The sequence below is a fragment of the Platalea leucorodia genome (genome assembly GCF_965183815.1).
Source record: "Platalea leucorodia genome assembly, chromosome: 2".
NCBI lineage: Eukaryota > Metazoa > Chordata > Aves > Pelecaniformes > Threskiornithidae > Platalea > Platalea leucorodia.
The window spans coordinates 96691809-96708783 of NC_138824.1; the positions used below are offsets into that span (position 1 = coordinate 96691809).

Below are 16975 nucleotides of genomic sequence, written 5' to 3' on the forward strand. Positions count from 1 at the left end.
AATCTCAAAAAACACAATCATAAAAGTACAACTAACATCAAGGAAAAGGACTCCTAATTATTTTTTTCTTTAGTTCTCTTTTTTTATAGTCATCTCAAATTTGTGGGGGCGGGGAAATCTTTCTCGAGATTTTCAAACATGCTGGTTTCCCAAGACTCTGCCAAGGAAAGCACTCATTGATTCTGGAGGTAAATCCTGAAGTTATTCAGAGGGGAGGAAGACTACGAAGGTAAGCAGCTCAGGGCCCATCAGTAAACAACGGTAAAACAGGAGCTAAGCAGCTGGAGGAAGGGTTGACTGGTTGATTTTTCTCTGCCCAGCGGTGACCTTCAGGAGGCAGGAGTGGGGGAGAGTAGTGATGTTCCTCCCCTGGACAACAGCTTTGAAATGGTTCTTCAGCAAGGACTTGAGAGAAAAAGCTCCTTCTCCTTATCCAGCCACCAAGAGAAAAGGAGTTGAAAACCACCGAACCCTTATGGCTAATGGGAGGGTGATATAAAAGACGGAGGCCATTGACTGGTGTCCAGAGACAACAACCTGGTATGAATTCCAGCACCATTCCACTTCCCAGCAGCTGGATTTCTCACCAGGGTGGATTGCTGGTTTTGGACACCTCCCCATTTTTTCCCGTCTGTTAACAGTCTTCCACTAGTAAGTATTTGGAACAGTTGTAAAGCTTTTTTTGTATCTAAACGGCCTTGCCATTGCCTGAATGCAATTTCAAAATTGCTGGCATTTCTGCGCAGACTATCTGAAGTGTATTTTTGACATGCTGTTAATAAGCGTTGCGTCTCCTGGGAGAACCTCAGCTAGCTCAGAGTTTCTCAACAATGTGCACGCTCAACACAGAAGATGTAAGAAAAAAATCTTTCCCATTTTTTACTAGTTTTTATTCTGAGTTGCTCGGTAAACAGACGTGATGTACAAAGAGAAAGTTGGGACCACTAACTCCTCGTCTATAAAGCGAGGACGAGAACCCAAGAAATTACGCGACTTGCCAATGGTTATGCAGGCAGCCAGGGGTCTCACAAATGAATCCAGAGCCAGTCCAATACTTAAGTCATAAGGCCCATCCTTGCTCTCGGTTCCTACATTACCCTGCTGTTTCCTATATTCTGAATTTCTTTCCAGCTCCCCTCACATTTCTCCCAGTCCTGAAACAATAGAATATAGCTCACTTTTAGGGATACCCCACAAGAGTTTGGGAAACATCAATTCAGTTTAGAATGGCCTAGTCTGGCACGATTTTAAACTAAATTAAGCACAGGAGATGCTTTTTGGAAAAGGAGTGCATGAAAATGAGAAATGAAAGCGTGAAGGGGTGTTTTTCTTTCAAGTCCCTTTCCAGGCCTCCCGGGAAAAGTAACTATTGCCCCCTTCTTTGATAGAAGACATTAGCATTTACCCAGTATGAGGCGCGTTGTGGCTTGCATGCTCCCTCTCCAGTGCTAGATAGATGCTGTCCTAGATTTTAGAAACCAAGTGTATCTCCGCTGTGCAAACAGGCCAACTGAATACCAAGAGCACCTCATAACCATGAGGACACTTAAGACAGGAACTGAAAACGAATCAAAACCTCAACGAACAAAAAAAGAAAGCATAAATAATCTTAATTAGCTCTTTTTTTTACATTACTGAATATTAACTGCTTTAGGAACTATCTATCCAGACTTGATAAAACACCCAGATTTGGAAAGGGGCCCTACCATTTGAAGCGTATGTCAGACTGGAGGAACAAAGATGATATGACTGCTGCTAAGAATTTTAGGCATTAATTTTAACTAAGATATATGGCATGGGTTCTGTGAGCATTAGAAGTTAACATGCATACAGGCCGTATTCTGTGATACTGCAGATGTACAGAACCTGGTCCCTGTTCACCTGTTTTGCAGTTAAAAGTTTGTTGAGAGCACAAGGGAGCCCAAAAGAAATTTTGAGAGCCGACCCACTGACTCTATACAGCGACCCAAAGTTTGTGGGATACTTTATTATCATAAACACACACACTTAAACTTATGTTCCTAACTCTGCATTAACACAGTCTTTTCTATCCCAAAGCTGCCACATATCCTAAGACTTTCAGAGGTGGGTATGAATTCCCAAATGTAATTAAATGTGTGTCGGCAAAAAAATATAAGGGAGCTCAAAAATATGTGCAGATTGTATTGGGAGTGGCATCATCCTGAGGTGAACACTAAGGATAATATGTAAGCATCAAAACCATAGAATCATAGAAAAGATAAATAGGTATTTATAATTCCATGAAATAGAACCACATGAGAGGAGAAGGATGATCTGGAAACTTGACAGGATATTTTGTTGAGAGTCCTAAGAGTTTAACTAAAATCATCCAGAGTTTAGAGGAGTTTCTTTCAAAGGACAAAATTAAAACAAATAAACAAACAAAGCCACATTACAAGACCACCAGGATTGTAAAGTCAGTCACTCAAACGTTCAAAGCACCTGTACTAAAGCGTCTATACTACCCTCGCTGTGTTAGCTCCCTTTGTCTAACTCGGTACGCAAACAACAGCATACAATACAGAATAGCATAGGAGGGTTATAAATCACGGGCGGATAGCAAATACTGGGGCCAAGAATGATTCCAAGACTTTTTTTTTGTTTTTAGAGCAGGACACAGTGGGGACCTGAGCCTGCCCTGCACTACTGTTACTGCACAGCATCTTGAGGAACGGGCATCTCCCAGGTTCCTCCCCATTCACTACAGAAGATTCCATGCTAAAAATTAGGAAAATTAACATAAGCCCCCTTCTAGCATGTTATACCTTGAAGCATAAGCTATGGGAAGGAAGACAGTCAGGGACCACCTAGGCAACCTGCGTCGCTACAGAACAGAGTAGGGTGCACAGTGGCCACACAAAGATGCAAATAGACCTGGAGTATGGCACACAAGGTGAGCCTGAAAGAACTGAGGTTATCTGATCTGAAGAAGGCAGTAAGGGGCACCGTATTACTACCTTCAACTGCCTCCTAGGAGGTATAGAAAAGAACAAAAGACAAAGCCAGGTTTGTCTGAGGTGTGTAGTAAGGATGAGTGTCAGAAAACCAAAAACAGATAACAGGTAAAGGTTTTGCTTGCTGGTTTTTGTTGTTGTTGTTGTTTTTTAAATCACAAGGGTGTTAAAATGCTGGAGAAGGTGACCAGAGACGCTGTGGGATCTCCAACCTTGAAGATATTCAAAACTCAACTGGACAAGGTCCAGGACAACCAGACCTCATTGCACCTGCTACAGAGCAGAGGATTGATCATCTCAAGAGGTCCCTTCCAACATCAGTTTCCATGATTCTAATGTTACGATGCTACAGGATACTGTGAGCATGCTTTCTACTCACTCGCTCGCTGCACAAATCATCACTTGCAATTAAAACTGTTCGGAACAGACGAGTGGCTGCTCTCACCAGCTTCTCCTGCTCTTCCCCCCAAATGCCACAAGATCCCAAAATCTCGCCACAGCACTTTGAGCTTTGGGATGCTGGTCAGGATAAAGCTTAGAAGTCTTGCTCTTCTACAGATCTTCAGCAGCCTTCTACAGTCTGGTGACTGTTCTTAGCTCGTGTTCTCATTATGGTGCGTAGCTGAAGGAAGAACTGCACATCATCCTGAGATAGCTGTGGGGGGTTGACCCTGGCTGGACATCAGGTGCCCACCAAAGCTGCTCTATCACTGCCCCTCCTCAGCTGGACAGGGGAGAGAAAATATAACAAAAGGCTCGTGGGTCAAGATAAGGACAGGGAGAGATCACTTATCAGTTACTGCGATGGGCAAAACAGACTTGACTTGGGGAAAATTAATTTATTACCATTCCTAATTTCTCTACCTCCTCCCCCTGGATGGCACAGGGGGACAGGGAGTGGGGGTTGCGGTCAGTTCATCACAGGTTGCCTCTGCCGCTCCTTCCTCCTCAGGGGGAGGACCCCTCACACTCTTCCCCCACTCCAGTGTGGGGTCCCTCCCATGGGAGACAGTCCTCCATGAACTGCTCCAACATGAGTCCTTCCCATGGGCTGCAGTTCTTCATGAACTGCTCCAGCGTGGGTCCCCCACGGAGTCACAAGTCCTGCCAGTAAACCTGCTCCAGCGTGGGCTCCTCTCTCCACGGGTCCACAGACCCTGCCACGAGCCTGCTCCAGTGTGGGCTTCCCACAGGGTCACAGCCTGCTTTGGGCACATCCACCTGCTCCGGCGTGGGGTCCCCCACGGGCTGCAGGTGGATATCTGCTCCACCATTAGCCTCCACGGGCTGCAGGGGGACAGCCTGCCTCACCATGGGCTTCACCACGGGCTGCAGGGGAATCTCTGCTCTGGCGCCTGGAGCACCTCCTCCCCTCCTTCCTCACTGACCTTGGTGTCTCCAGGGCTGTTCCTCTCACATATTCTCACTCCTCCCTCTGGCTGCAATTGCTGTTGCGCAGTAAGTTTTTCCCCTCCTTAAATCTATTATCCCAGAGGCGCTACCAGCGTCACTGATGGGCTCGGCCTTGGCCAGCCGTGGGTCCATCTTGGAGCCGGCTGGCGTTGGCTCTGTCGGACTTAGAGGAAGCTTCTAGCAGCTTCTCACAGAAGCCACCCCTGTAGCCCCCCTGCTACCAAAACCTTGCCTTGCAAACCCAATACAATAGCCTGGAAACTTCTCATCTTTTTTTTTTTTTAATCACTTCTCATTTTTTTTTTTTATCACATGGTAAGAGCAGACTCTATATAACTGTACAAGTAGCTTAGATGACACCATCTCTTGTGGTGGGAGAAAAGACTAAGGGCAGATTTTTTTATAGCTTATGAGTTTACAGGAAACCAGACAGAGCGAGATCCACTGAATGCATTTTGATTGTTGAAAGCTGGGGATATACCGTGGAAGATCTCCAAGTGCACTCAGGTAAAAAGTCTCATTTCTCAAATTTAAAATAAATCTTGAAGATAGCCTTATAGATTGCAGTGCTTACCATGACTGGATGCCAAAGGAGGACCAAAAAAATCCTGACCTTGTAATAACTAAAGTGATCACCACAAACTCTGCTTGCATTACTACTTCTGGACCTCAGGTTAGTGACTTTTCGACTGCTGTCCAGAACCTTCTGGGTTCATAGGTTACTTTTGAAGGATCTAAGTGGACGGAAATTATGAAAAGCAATTTTATTAGCAGGAAACTTAAGCTTGCTACACTGAAAAAAAAAAAAGGACTTAAAGTTTGAAAACCTCTCCCTTTGACAAGGAAAGCACTTGTTTCATCTTTTAAATGAGAAGTTAGTGGATTCCTGTTTCCAGAGTTTCATGTACTCCCACAGCAACATGCTACTTACACTGAAAACCCCACTTCTGAAGTTTATGCTGGTTCTGAAGAGCTGGTTTTCACAAAAACTAAGCTGAGACTTAATTTCTTTCTTTCTCATGTGAGGTTTTCCAGGAATTATGTTAATATCCTGGATTATACATTCTTTAAAACAAGGTCCCTGACTGTATCTGGCAAGTGCCTAGTGCAGCACGACAAAGTTACTCACTAAGGTTAGAGAATTTGAGCATATTGTATCACATCCTGCGTGAAATTTAAATGCTAGCATACGACTCAAACACAATAACATCTGAGAATAACCAAGTACAAAAAAATGAAGCCTTTTTCATTGAAGGCCAGGAAAACATAACAGTGGGATAAAGTCCTGGTGCCCTTCCTCACATTATCTGCCCTTCCCGGAGCAGACTGGTTCACTGAACAGAACAAACGCCAGACACGCACCATACGCACCAAAAGACTTATGAATTTACTTGACTTTCAGCTTGATTTTAGAGGTGCAGAAAAGACCACCAGAAGACACTGAGACAGGATTACACAGATAGGAAGGGCGTTCGCCATGAATTTTTGCTGTAATCATGAAACAAGGGTAGCAAAACACCTAGCCCAAATACAGGCTAGCATCTCCTTAGCTAGAAGCGCAGCTAAGGAGAGCGTAGGAGTTGACGGAAAGCAAGACACACTTCTGTTTCAACCCACTCCTCCTTAGCTGATTAAGTCAGTGTTTATAACACCAACCCTCCTTAGAAATGAAAAGGGCACTAGGTGAACAAGCCTGACTCCAAACAGCTAACAACCACGGCTAACGTGGGTAGATTTAGTAAATACATAAGCGTATTAATGGACTACATTTAACTTTTACTGTTTAGATTCCATCTGATAAGTTGCAGCCTCCTTCCGTAATCGCAAAAGAAACAGGAACACAGCTCAGCACCAATGCAGATCTAAGCTAGGGGGTTCAGGTTACTGCACCAAGTCTCAGCTAATAACAAAACGCAGCAGCTTTACTGGGGCCCTCCGGTGGGCCTTTAATAAAGGAAGACCCTTTTCCTTATTCTTTCATGTTTTTAATATTAACAGCAAATTTCTTTCTCTTTTACAAGAACAGTGTACGTGGTACCACTGATGTCTCAAAGTGACTTTCTGCTCTTTATTCCTAAGCACGTGGACTTATACATTTGCTGATTTTTACATTTCATAGTTAGAGTCAGTAATACGCTTTTTAGTTTTTACAGGACAATAAAATTGCTTGCCAGAAGTTCCCGACTTAAAATTCTACACAGCAGATTGATGTAGGCCTCTTGATCCTTCTTACCACATTTTTGCCAAGCTGGAGTATAAAATAGCTGTTCTACTAATTGCACCCAGGGATTTGCATCCAATATCCAGATAGACTACTAAAGCTGACTCCATTTTCCCTTTGATCTTGTGTGTTCTGTTGCTTGAAAGAATACAGACAGGCGATGGAAAATGCTGGAGCTATGACAAGTACAACTGCTCAAAGACCAATTAACACCAAAAAACCCCAAATGAACAAGAAGTCAAAATGGAACTAAACCCACAACAGCTGGTGGTCATCAAGGCAGTTTTCCCAGAGGGCAGAAGACTGTTACTAATAGGATGGAAATACAAAATTTACTGAGAACAACTGTAACCACTGATAACACATATTGAGAAGTGCCTGATTTCTCACATTTTCTGCAGAGTGAGAGTGAAGCTGGACAGCAATCTTAACTTTTTTTTGGGGGTGGGGGTGGGGTGGGGTGGGAGAGTGGGAACTGAAACATAGTCCCACTGAACAATTAGTACCAGGAGCTGATTTTATCATAATGCTATTTTCATCACATTTAAAAATAACAGTCAAGTGATTCTACCCATAGAAATACATTATTTCTCAGAGTTTAATCAATGTAGTATAGTTCATTAGGAACTGCCCACTGAGATCCCTTTACATTTTAAATTATTTCAATTACTGCAGAACCTGGATGCTAGAATCCCCAACAGAAGATTAAATGAAGCTGTACGTTCTCCCTTTACAATAGCAGAGGTTTTGAGATGTTTCAATCACATTACATAAACTTACATTCCTCTGCTAACACAAAACATACACTCTTACCACAAGAGACAAATACTTCTTATGTTGTTTCCAGCCAATGATTTTTAACTTCAAATCCAGAGTAAACATAACCTCTTCAGAGCTGGGAACGTGTTTGTGTGCAAGGAGAACAGCCAGCTGCATTACAGTGATAACACCACCTACTAAAATCATGGCACATACTGAACAGACACATGCATAAGGGCCATTACGCTCTTTGACATGGTACTGAAAGAATGGTCAGTATCAAAAGGTTTGGAGACACTGAAGAGTCGGGATTTTTTTTACACTATCACCAAATAATATCTACTGAGAGGTAGAAAAGCTATTTTTATTCAGTGATGGTTCATTTGCAGATCATTCATGTTCCTCAAGACGTGAGGGACTCCAGTAACCAAGAAGAGCCTTTCAAAAGCACAGGCATAAGTTATCATGCATTTATTTACTATTTATTATCTGATTTATAATACAGATGAAGCAACAGTGCTAAATAGAACAATTTATCATTTTGCCTGGGCATTTGTTTTAAATGCGGTTCTTTCAGTGCCTTGGTGATGGTCTTCCAGAAGACGGCTGAGGCTGCCTGAATTTTGAGAGAACCGTGACAGAATCAGCAAAGGTATAAATGTTATATTCATGATGCTGAAGGTTCTTGTAGGTAGAATTATCGAATTCTTCTGGAGCAGGCTCAGCAGCTGCTGTGGTCTCTGTGAAAACAAAACAGTAATTGGTGACTATAGGATGCCACACCAGAGGGCAATGTTCTTAATTACTGAGCCAACCTTCATATACTGTCAGATCCCTCATCCAGTCAACATTAAAAAAAAAAAAAAAAAAGTCAGCAACTATAACAAAAGGATACGTTTACTAAGTTCTGCTGGTACCCTGTCAGACACTAAAGCAGCACATGAGCATGCAGTAGGGGAACAGGAATGAGTGCAAGTCATCTAATACAGCACAGGTTTTCAAATCCAAACTACCACCTAATGCTGGGGGAGGATAGGGCAGAACACTTTGTTTATATTTTGAAGATATATGTCTGCATTTCCTGGCTTTTTCATAGTTGCCTTGGTTTTCACTCCAGCCAGCACAGTAGGTGACATTCTTAGCAAGCCAGGAGAGGCAAAGCAGCAGTACAAATGATATATCATCATGTCAGACCACGAGATACAGCTATTAGAACTACTTTACAGATTGAATTTTTTCCATGGGGAGAAGTCATGGAATTATTGAGATCTCCACAGTTTAATTTCAAATGTGGTTATACTGAATAGTAACATATCAAGAGCCTTTGATGTAAAATTCCTTTCTCATAATCTTCTAAACTTTGTATCAGCTCCTCTTTCTAAAAGAATAACCTAATAAAGTTATTCAGAACTCCTTACTTCACATTAAAGCCAACATTAATTCTTACACTTTTAGAATATTATGCAGATTTAGGCAGTACCATTTACATAAAAGGTTCCTGTTACGGGCTGATTTTACAACCAAGGAAATTGCAAGAAATCAAGCTTTACTCCCAATATTAATTTATTCTCATATACCCAGAGTTTTAACAATAGGAGAGACAGAAGTATAACCTAGTGAAAAGCTTCGTCATATAAATTTGTATGTAGTGGTTTAGGTTAGATTGTATGAAGCTTCTTTTTGTAATATAACGTCTACAATAAAAATACAAGAACTCGAGCAACCGAACACCAGAATTTCCTTTAATTATAACGTAATTATTGCAATGTAATGCTATCAGTTTAAGAGCACGTATCTATAACATTTAGCAAGACTTGCTTATAAAACGCAATGTAGTAAGCCATGGATTCAGCAAAACCACACACACAACCTATGAAAGGAAATATCCCTGTACCTACTGCTCAGTTCCTACTGAGACAGCTCAGAGGAGACAACGCTACAGATACAAAAGCCAGATGATGTGGTCTTTGCTGCGAATAGCCCCAAGAACAGGCAAGCGTAGGCAAGTGTACATTCAGCCTGCAAGAGGCAGTTGTTCCAAATTAAGAGACAGATGCTCAGGAAGAAAAGCAGATGGAGTATCATTTTTCCTGCCCAAATACACTGTACTTGGCTTCTCAAAGGAAAAATTTATCTCTGAGTTCATCCTCCCCATACTTCAGACTTCATCTATGCTTTCTCTCTTAAAGAGCAAGCACTTCACAGGATGTTCTTCCGAAATGAATCGGAGGTATATTTCTGAGTTACCATGCTACTGTTTTGCTGTTTACTTCACAGTTAAAGTCAGCAGTTTTTGCTGACTGCTTAGCATGCCTGCTCTACAAAGTGGATGACATCACCTTAACATCCAGGTTTGTAATGGGAAAAATTGCTTTTACATCTTTAGCCTGCCTGCTGCAGAGTTTGCAGATGAACAACAGAACACAGAAACAGGACAGAAGTACAGGTAACAGAAGGTGTTATCATTAACTGTGAACATTAAACATGAAAAAGCAGTAGCTGTTCTCAAAGAAGGCCTCAAAAGGAAGAGAGAACAAGATACGCCTGGAGATACCAGTGACGCTGTTGAACACGGTGGAGCTAGGTTTGACTCTTTGCTACCCCCTGGCACCCAAAGACATTTCACCAGCAGTAAAAGGGGTGTGAACTTGCCTGTACTAACCCCCACCTCTCCTACAGCCACTGCAGCAGCCCTCCTCTAGCAGGGGTGCAGGACGCACCCAACAAACTTTCCTGCTGTCACAGCCTTACCGCCTCCGCGGAGCAAGAGGAGCTCAACAGCAAAAGTGCTGTTTTCAGCAAAGCCAGGTCCTACCCAAAAGGGTTTTGCTGGTGTGGTTATGATGATGGGTCTGAGGCACAGCAGTGCTATTGCCCCATCATTACAAATCTGCAGGAAAAGTTTGTCACATGGTCTTAACATTATTCTGGATTTATAGCATCAGAGTAGGAGAGGCTGTTCCATAGACCTTCGATGTGTCATAATCTTGACCTTGAATGATTAGCGCATTTTCAGACCAAGTCCTCCCTCTCATACTTGAAGTTAATTGAACTCATTTCTGGGGTCTTCATTATCAGCTTCAATGTGGGAAAAAAAAAAAAAAATAATGCTTGAGCCTCTAGAAGTCCACTGTGGATGAATGGGGAGAAAAGCATTATCTGTAGATAGCCACAAATGGCCTTTCCCATTTTTTTTTTAAGAAAGCTTATGCTGATGACTGCAAGGAGGAACAAGTAAATGAAAATGTCACTTGCAAACAATGCTGCATTTTACCATTTGAGCTGTGGTCAGGGAGGAAGCTAAGCTTAGCTTCCAGCTCTTAAAACAGACCAAATTATGAGCCTACTAACCCCTTAAAACAGAAGGCAGGTCTTTTACTCAGCACTGTATCCTGGAAACCGATGTACAAAAGCAATTATTTGTCACTTAACCTGGTTAGACACTTTGCAGAGTCACCAAATGGTTGAGGTTGGAAGATGCCTCTGGAAGTCATCTGGTCCAACTCCAAATGCTCACGCAGGGTCAGCTTAGAGCAGGCTGCCCAGGACCATACCCAGACAGCTTTGGATTATCTCCAAAGATGGAGACTCCAACGCCTCTCTGAGCAACCTGTGCCAGTGCTTCATCACCCTCACAGCAATAAAGTGTTTCTTGATGTTCAGGCAAAACCCTGTTATTTCAGTTTGTGCCCACTGCCTCTTGTCCTGTCACTCGGTACCACTGAAGAGCGCCTCACCTCTGTCTTCTTTGCACTTTCTCTTCAGGTATTTATATACATCGATGAGATCCCTCCTGAGCCTTCTCTTCTCCAGGCTGAACAGTCCCAGCTCTCTCAGCCTTTCCTCACAGAAGAGATAATCCAGTCCCTTCATCACCTTAGTGGCCCTACATTGGACTCTCCAGTAGCTCCACATCTCTTGTACTGGGGAGCCCAGAACTGAACACATCTCACCAGGGAAGGATCACCTCCCTCAGCCTGCTCACAACACTGCTCCTAATGCAGCCCAGGTTGCCACTGGTGGTCTTTGATGCAAGGGCACACTGCTGGCTCATGTTCAACCTGCTGTCCACCGGCACCCCCAAGACATTTTCTGCAAGGATATCACTTGAAGGATGATATCCAAGCAGCTTTACAGTTATGCCGCTTTTCCTTCCAAGCAGGCAAATTCTTTAATTCAAAGCAGCAACCAGAAGGCGGGGGGTCTTAAGAATCGTATGCTGCCTACGTTGAAAGGCAAGAATGGTAAGCCACCACAGATCAGGACAGAGGGGCATTTGCTATTGAAATACACAGAATGAGATCAGTAGGTAAGTTAACAGGACCAGTAGTAAATAAGAAGATAAGTTAGATAGGGAAGTATAACTAGGGAGATCATTACATGGTGCACGATGCTCTTTCCTAAAACACATCACTGTCTCCTCCCCAGCTCACTACAAGAACTGGGTTATAAGGTCAACTCTGTGCTCCTTCAACACAACTTGCTTACAACCTACCAATCTCAGAATCAATACCCGTTTCTGGCATTACGCTGCGATTTCTTTAAGTCTACTGAAATCTGAAATGCTGCAAGATTTAAAAAAAAAAAAAAAAAAAGAGGGAAAAAAAAAAAAAGGAAAAAAAAAAAAAAAGAGAGAGAGAGAGAAAGACAGCAGGATTTAAGCCAAAATCAGATGGCATCAAATTTGGCTCAGGAAAAAGGCAGCTACCAAATCTTTCCGAGAAAAGAGAAGAAGGAAAACAAGTTTTGTCATATAAAACCCATGATTTTGCTCACAGTGAAAACAACCTTGTTCTCATTTTATAAGTAACCAGTTTATGAAACTGTAAATACAGTGAAATCAAGACCACTTCCTTTCACAGCATAAATGGAAACCAAGTATTACTGAGTGCTTATAACAATTAACAATGAACAAGAATTTATCTTCCAGAAAGTCACTGCTACACAATTAGTTTCAGTATAAAGATCAGAGAATCATGAACAGAGAAGATTTGGAAACCCTTTAAAAAAAGTTAAACCCTAGCCCAGATGAATCAACACAGTTCAAACAATTTAAAGTTGTACCCTCTATTGTGCTTCTTTCTCCAGCCTGGACTCCTGCTTCCTGAATGGTCTCCTCCTTTGCTGTAGTGCCCATCACCAACATGGTGCTTTCAGAAGTCTCTTCTTCTAGTTTAGGAGCAGTTACTTCTTCTGCTTCCAACTCCTGCACCTCCTTCGCCTTTTTCTCTTCTCCTCTGGATACTAGTTTTTGCTTTTTGTCTTCCTGAGTCACTGATGAAGCTTTCAGCTGAATAGCTGCTACTTGGGTTCCAATGGACTTTTTCTCCAAATAATCAGATTTATGAGTGACATCGGTCAGGTCTTGGCTTTCAACCACATGTGGTTCTAAGACCAGCTTCTGCCGATCTGCTTCTTTTGGAGTTGATTTTACTTTGGTGTCTCTTGCTTTGGATTTTGATGTTTTGTGGCTGACTGATGTTTTAGAAAATGCGACCTGCTTGACAGGAGACACATCCGTTTCTGTTTTGCGTGGCTGCTTCTTAGCTACATATTCTTTGTGGGATTTCTGGGACGAGTTCTCTTTTGCTAGCATTGATGACTTTACTGCTATGTTCCCAGAAAAGATGGAATCTCGTCTAGGAAACTCAACTTTGGTTTTAATGGCAACTTCTGAATCATCATCATAATTTTCTTCCTCAGAATCCGAGCTGGAATCTGAATCTGAGCTGGATGAAGACGAAGCTTCTTCCTCAGCTAACTCTTTCCTCAAGCCTCTTTGTGTTGCAGGTGTAGTGAGGCTTTCCTCCTCAAGGGAAGAAACAACTACTCGCTGAGGAAATGCAACCACAGTTTTTCTTGACATGAACATCCTCATGTCTTCAGCAGTAGGTTTTGAAGCTTCCTCAAGGTTAGTACTAGATACGCTCTCACCTTTGTTTGCAGATACTAAGAGAGAGCTAGAAGACAACATTTTAGGAAATTCAACTGGTGCCTTGGTGGCTAGCAGCTTGGTGCTTCCCTGTGGTGCCACTACATCTAGGAAATGGCATAAAGAGGATTATCATCATTATATCCGACACTGCTGTTAATTAGTGATCTTAGTCACACAATTTTAACTTTCTGAGATAATCTGGTACATAAAGCAAATTGAAAGAAGCTATTATACTAAATACAGGCATTATGAAGCAGAAAGTTTTAAGGCACTTAAGAGTTCTAGTTAGCACTTAACAGTTTTTGCTGCTGCGATGCTGAAAATCACGAGGTAACGCCTTTTGCTCCTTGGTTTGCCAGACTCCTCGCAAGAGCTGTTTTTCTCTGTGCTTCAATTCTGCATCACTGAAAACGGTTTACAGACACCTTCCTATCTCAGATGAACATTAAGATAGCTTGTTAGCCAAGCTCTTCAAATGTGCTGCTACAGAGATAATATTTGCCTATGAACAAGCCAGCGAAGTGGAAGACATAAACAGACAGCAATAGCCAGCCTCTTGCAATAGTTATCTTTAAAGCAGAAAGAAGGGATGACTCTGAAGAGACAAAGTAGCGGAATAAGAGATACCTGAGGCTATACATGAAATTATTACTTGTTCATGTGTCCTCGTGACCTACCAACTGAATTGTGTCTAACACAGTTTAACGTTATTTCCCCAAGACCTTACCTCCTCCAGTCTCCGCTGTCTCCACTTCCTATTTTTGGTTTGAGACCTCTTTGTAAAGAAAGACTTAGAAGATCTCCTAATGCTTCATGTTAGCCTGCCTTTATTTCTTCTCCCTCATGAACACTTTTATTAAGCTAAATTTTCCAGAGAAGGAGCCAACACTTTAAGAGAAAGCAGCAACTTTCAGGCCCTTTCAGACAGTACCAAATACCCCTTGGCTGCTTGTGCCAATTATATCCTCAAGAGGCTGATCAACAGCAAATACTGTTGTGGTTACAGAGAACAGGAGGACAAAGAGGACTGGGAGCACATTAAGAAGATGAAATTTGCTATAGCAAAACCAACTCCATTATGAGTTGCACCACTTCCAACCAGCAGTGTAATTCAACAGATTTCCCGTCTATTATGCAGATTTATCTGCACAGTTTGGAAACCCAGATCTACTTTACAAGACCATAAACTAGATGCAGTTTTCCCCCTTACTAGTATTTTACAGTAATACCTTGTATGATCCAAGGACTTACTATAATTAGTTCTGAATAGAAGGAAGTCTTTAGCAATGCCCAAATGAAAACACCACAGAAGAGAGAGACACATGAAATTAAAAGCAAAGTACTTAAGAAAGAAAATATCAGTTTACTATACAAGTAATAGTTTTGAATAATTTCAGATATGTGCTTCTCTCTGCCAGATGGAAGGTGCAGGGAGGGAGGTCAGAGGGAAGTAGATGGGCAGCCACCTTTGAAAGAAGCCTGACTCCCTGCACAGATTGACACAGCCAAACAGCAGCCTCTAGAAACTAATATGTGAGGAAACATCACTCTGGATTGAAGAGTTCTTCAAAGAAGCATACAGGAAGGTCAAACAAACACAAGAATGCCCAAAGGGATGACAGACAAGGGAAAGCTGAGCAAAAGTTGAAGTACTAATGTTAAGACATCCTAAGAAACCAAGAAGGCAGGTAACATTCAACTTTGTCATCAACAATAGGTGTTACTGGAAAAATACTTTAAACAGTAATATTTGGATATGTGAAAAAGATACATGTTTCACCTTTTAATCATAAAGTCTAATACAACTGGTACAGACACTTTAATTACAGTACTTCAAACTCTGTACCACCTGATCTGTATTTGCATTGCTTTGCCAAAAGAACAATACATCCAAATCAGTAACAAGAATATTATTCCCAGATGCATTCTTACTGATGCTTGTAACATCAGTATCATTATCGGAACGTGTTCAAAACATGTTTGCACTCACAAAGGCAGCATGCAGAAATTACAGGTCTATTCCCCATCACTGACTTCGTGAGTAAACGTGACCATTTTATCAAAGCAAAGAAAATTTGCACACCCTGTTCCAGCTAGCATCTGAAAGAGACAGCTGCATCTGATACACCTTAACTAACCTTAACCATGTGCACGGGAAACAGCTGGCTGAAAGAGGCGGCCTAAGAAGTCTCCTGACACCTTCTTAAGTCAGAGCTGCAGGACAACAAATCTAGAAACTGATGCTAAAATACATCTCAAAGATGCTTAAAATAATGCAAAAAAATGAATTATAATAAAAAGCGATTTGTTGTTCAAGCATACTTATATCAATCTATGCAGCAAAGGCTTTCTTAATGGCAACAAAGCTTTTATTTGCCTTGGCACTTAAGAAGCTAACACTAGAAGCCAGAAGTCTGCATTCATCTACTCCTTCAGCAATCTTTTCAACAGCTGTCAACAAGTCTGATCCTCCTGCATATGGTCCCATGGAGCTTTGCTGTTTAAGCACCTGGATCTCTAATTTAGGATGGGAATCCTACTCACTGAACCGGTGAGGCTCTATTTACAAACAGCATTTCGCACAAGATACCCCTCTTTGAAATTTGTATTCATGTTTTGACTTTAGCCAGGGACAGAAGGGGTTCAAATACTTCTGAATGTCAAACGCACTGCAGCATCCAAACCCAGGCCCGCTGCAGTATCCAAAGCCAGCAGCTAACATATTAAGGTGAAGGTAAAGAGGAAAGAAGTGTCAAGCTCGTTGCATGGCCTATGAATATAAATATATATATTATATATAAATATAAATATATCCCACACAGACCCATTCCTACCAGACCTTTACTTTTAGCTTTCTTACTACGCAGTACATTTGAAGGGAAATCTTTGTTTACATGGTGACGACCTTTCACTTTCTTGGCTTACGCAGCAGCTGCTCAGAGACGTGGCCATGAGCATTTCTAAGCTCTTCTTGCCTATTTAACAACAACCAGAGGGACTTGGACTTCAGACGGTCCAACGGGCAGATAAAACTTTTATGGTCCGGCTGCCACCACAGGGCGCAGACACCTCCCGAGGCTGGCAGGCTGCGGGGGAAGGCGGTTAGTTATTTTATTTACACCCCACCACCGCTCATGACGAAAACAAGCATCTTACTCTTTGGCGGCGGCGTCCCGGAGCCCACCGGCCTGGTGCAAAGCGCCACGGAGGGGGGGGTCAGCCCTCGGGCCTCCAGCCGCAAAACCTGCAAGGCAACGTATAAAATAAATGAACGGAAAGGGATAAAAATGATCTCAAGGAGAGGGGTCGCCCCCCCCCCCCGCGCATGCGCATCTCACGCACCCGGGCCCGGTGCGCAGGTGCCGGCCGCCTCGCCTGAGGCGAGGCGGCCGGCACCTGCGCACCGGGCCCGGGAAGGTGACCGGCCTAGATACGTCCCGGTACCGAGAGGAGCCGAGTAACCGGGGGGCGGTAGGGGCGAACCGCTCCTCCTTGCCCCTCTCCCCCGCCTCCGGCACCCACCCTGCCCCCGTACCTTGCGGGTCGCCGCCCGGCCGCAGCCCAGCAGCGAGGGAGCCGCCATCTTGGCGCGGAACCCAACTGCGCTGCGGCCGTGAGCCCTCCCGCCGGGCGGGGCTTCAGCGATGAAGCTCCGCCCGCCGCAGCCGCTAC

The 16975-nt window shown here is 43.0% G+C and overlaps 1 protein-coding gene across 5 annotated transcripts; it reads right to left on the reverse strand.

Annotated features, from left to right (window-relative positions):
- Window positions 1-7154: 7154 nt before the first annotated feature.
- NDUFV3 (NADH:ubiquinone oxidoreductase subunit V3) lies at window positions 7155-16933 on the reverse strand. 5 transcript variants are annotated; one of them, XM_082304106.1, is made up of 5 exons: window positions 16839-16857; window positions 16460-16547; window positions 16209-16389; window positions 12433-13407; window positions 7162-8108 (listed from the first exon to the last, which is right to left on the reverse strand). In XM_082304106.1, the coding sequence occupies exons 4-5, from the start codon at window positions 13340-13342 to the stop codon at window positions 7942-7944; spliced, it is 1077 nt and encodes a 358-aa protein (XP_082160232.1). In that variant the 5' UTR covers window positions 13343-13407; window positions 16209-16389; window positions 16460-16547; window positions 16839-16857; the 3' UTR covers window positions 7162-7941. The 5 variants fall into 5 exon arrangements, with proteins under 5 accessions (XP_082160233.1, XP_082160232.1, XP_082160231.1 ...); XM_082304105.1 differs by having other exon boundaries at window positions 16149-16389; XM_082304104.1 differs by having other exon boundaries at window positions 16143-16389.
- Between the last annotated feature and the right edge of the window lie 42 nt (window positions 16934-16975).

Coding starts and splice junctions, on each gene's coding strand:
- NDUFV3 (XM_082304103.1), bottom strand. CDS start 16,886: ATGGCGGCTCCCTCGCTGCTGGGCTGCGGCCGGGCGGCGACCCGCAAG. Junction 16,548..16,838: donor GCCGGGCGGCGACCCGCAAG/GTACGGGGGCAG, acceptor GTTGCCTTGCAG/GTTTTGCGGCTGGAGGCCCG. Junction 13,408..16,459: donor CGGGACGCCGCCGCCAAAGA/GTAAGATGCTTG, acceptor GCCATTTCCTAG/ATGTAGTGGCACCACAGGGA.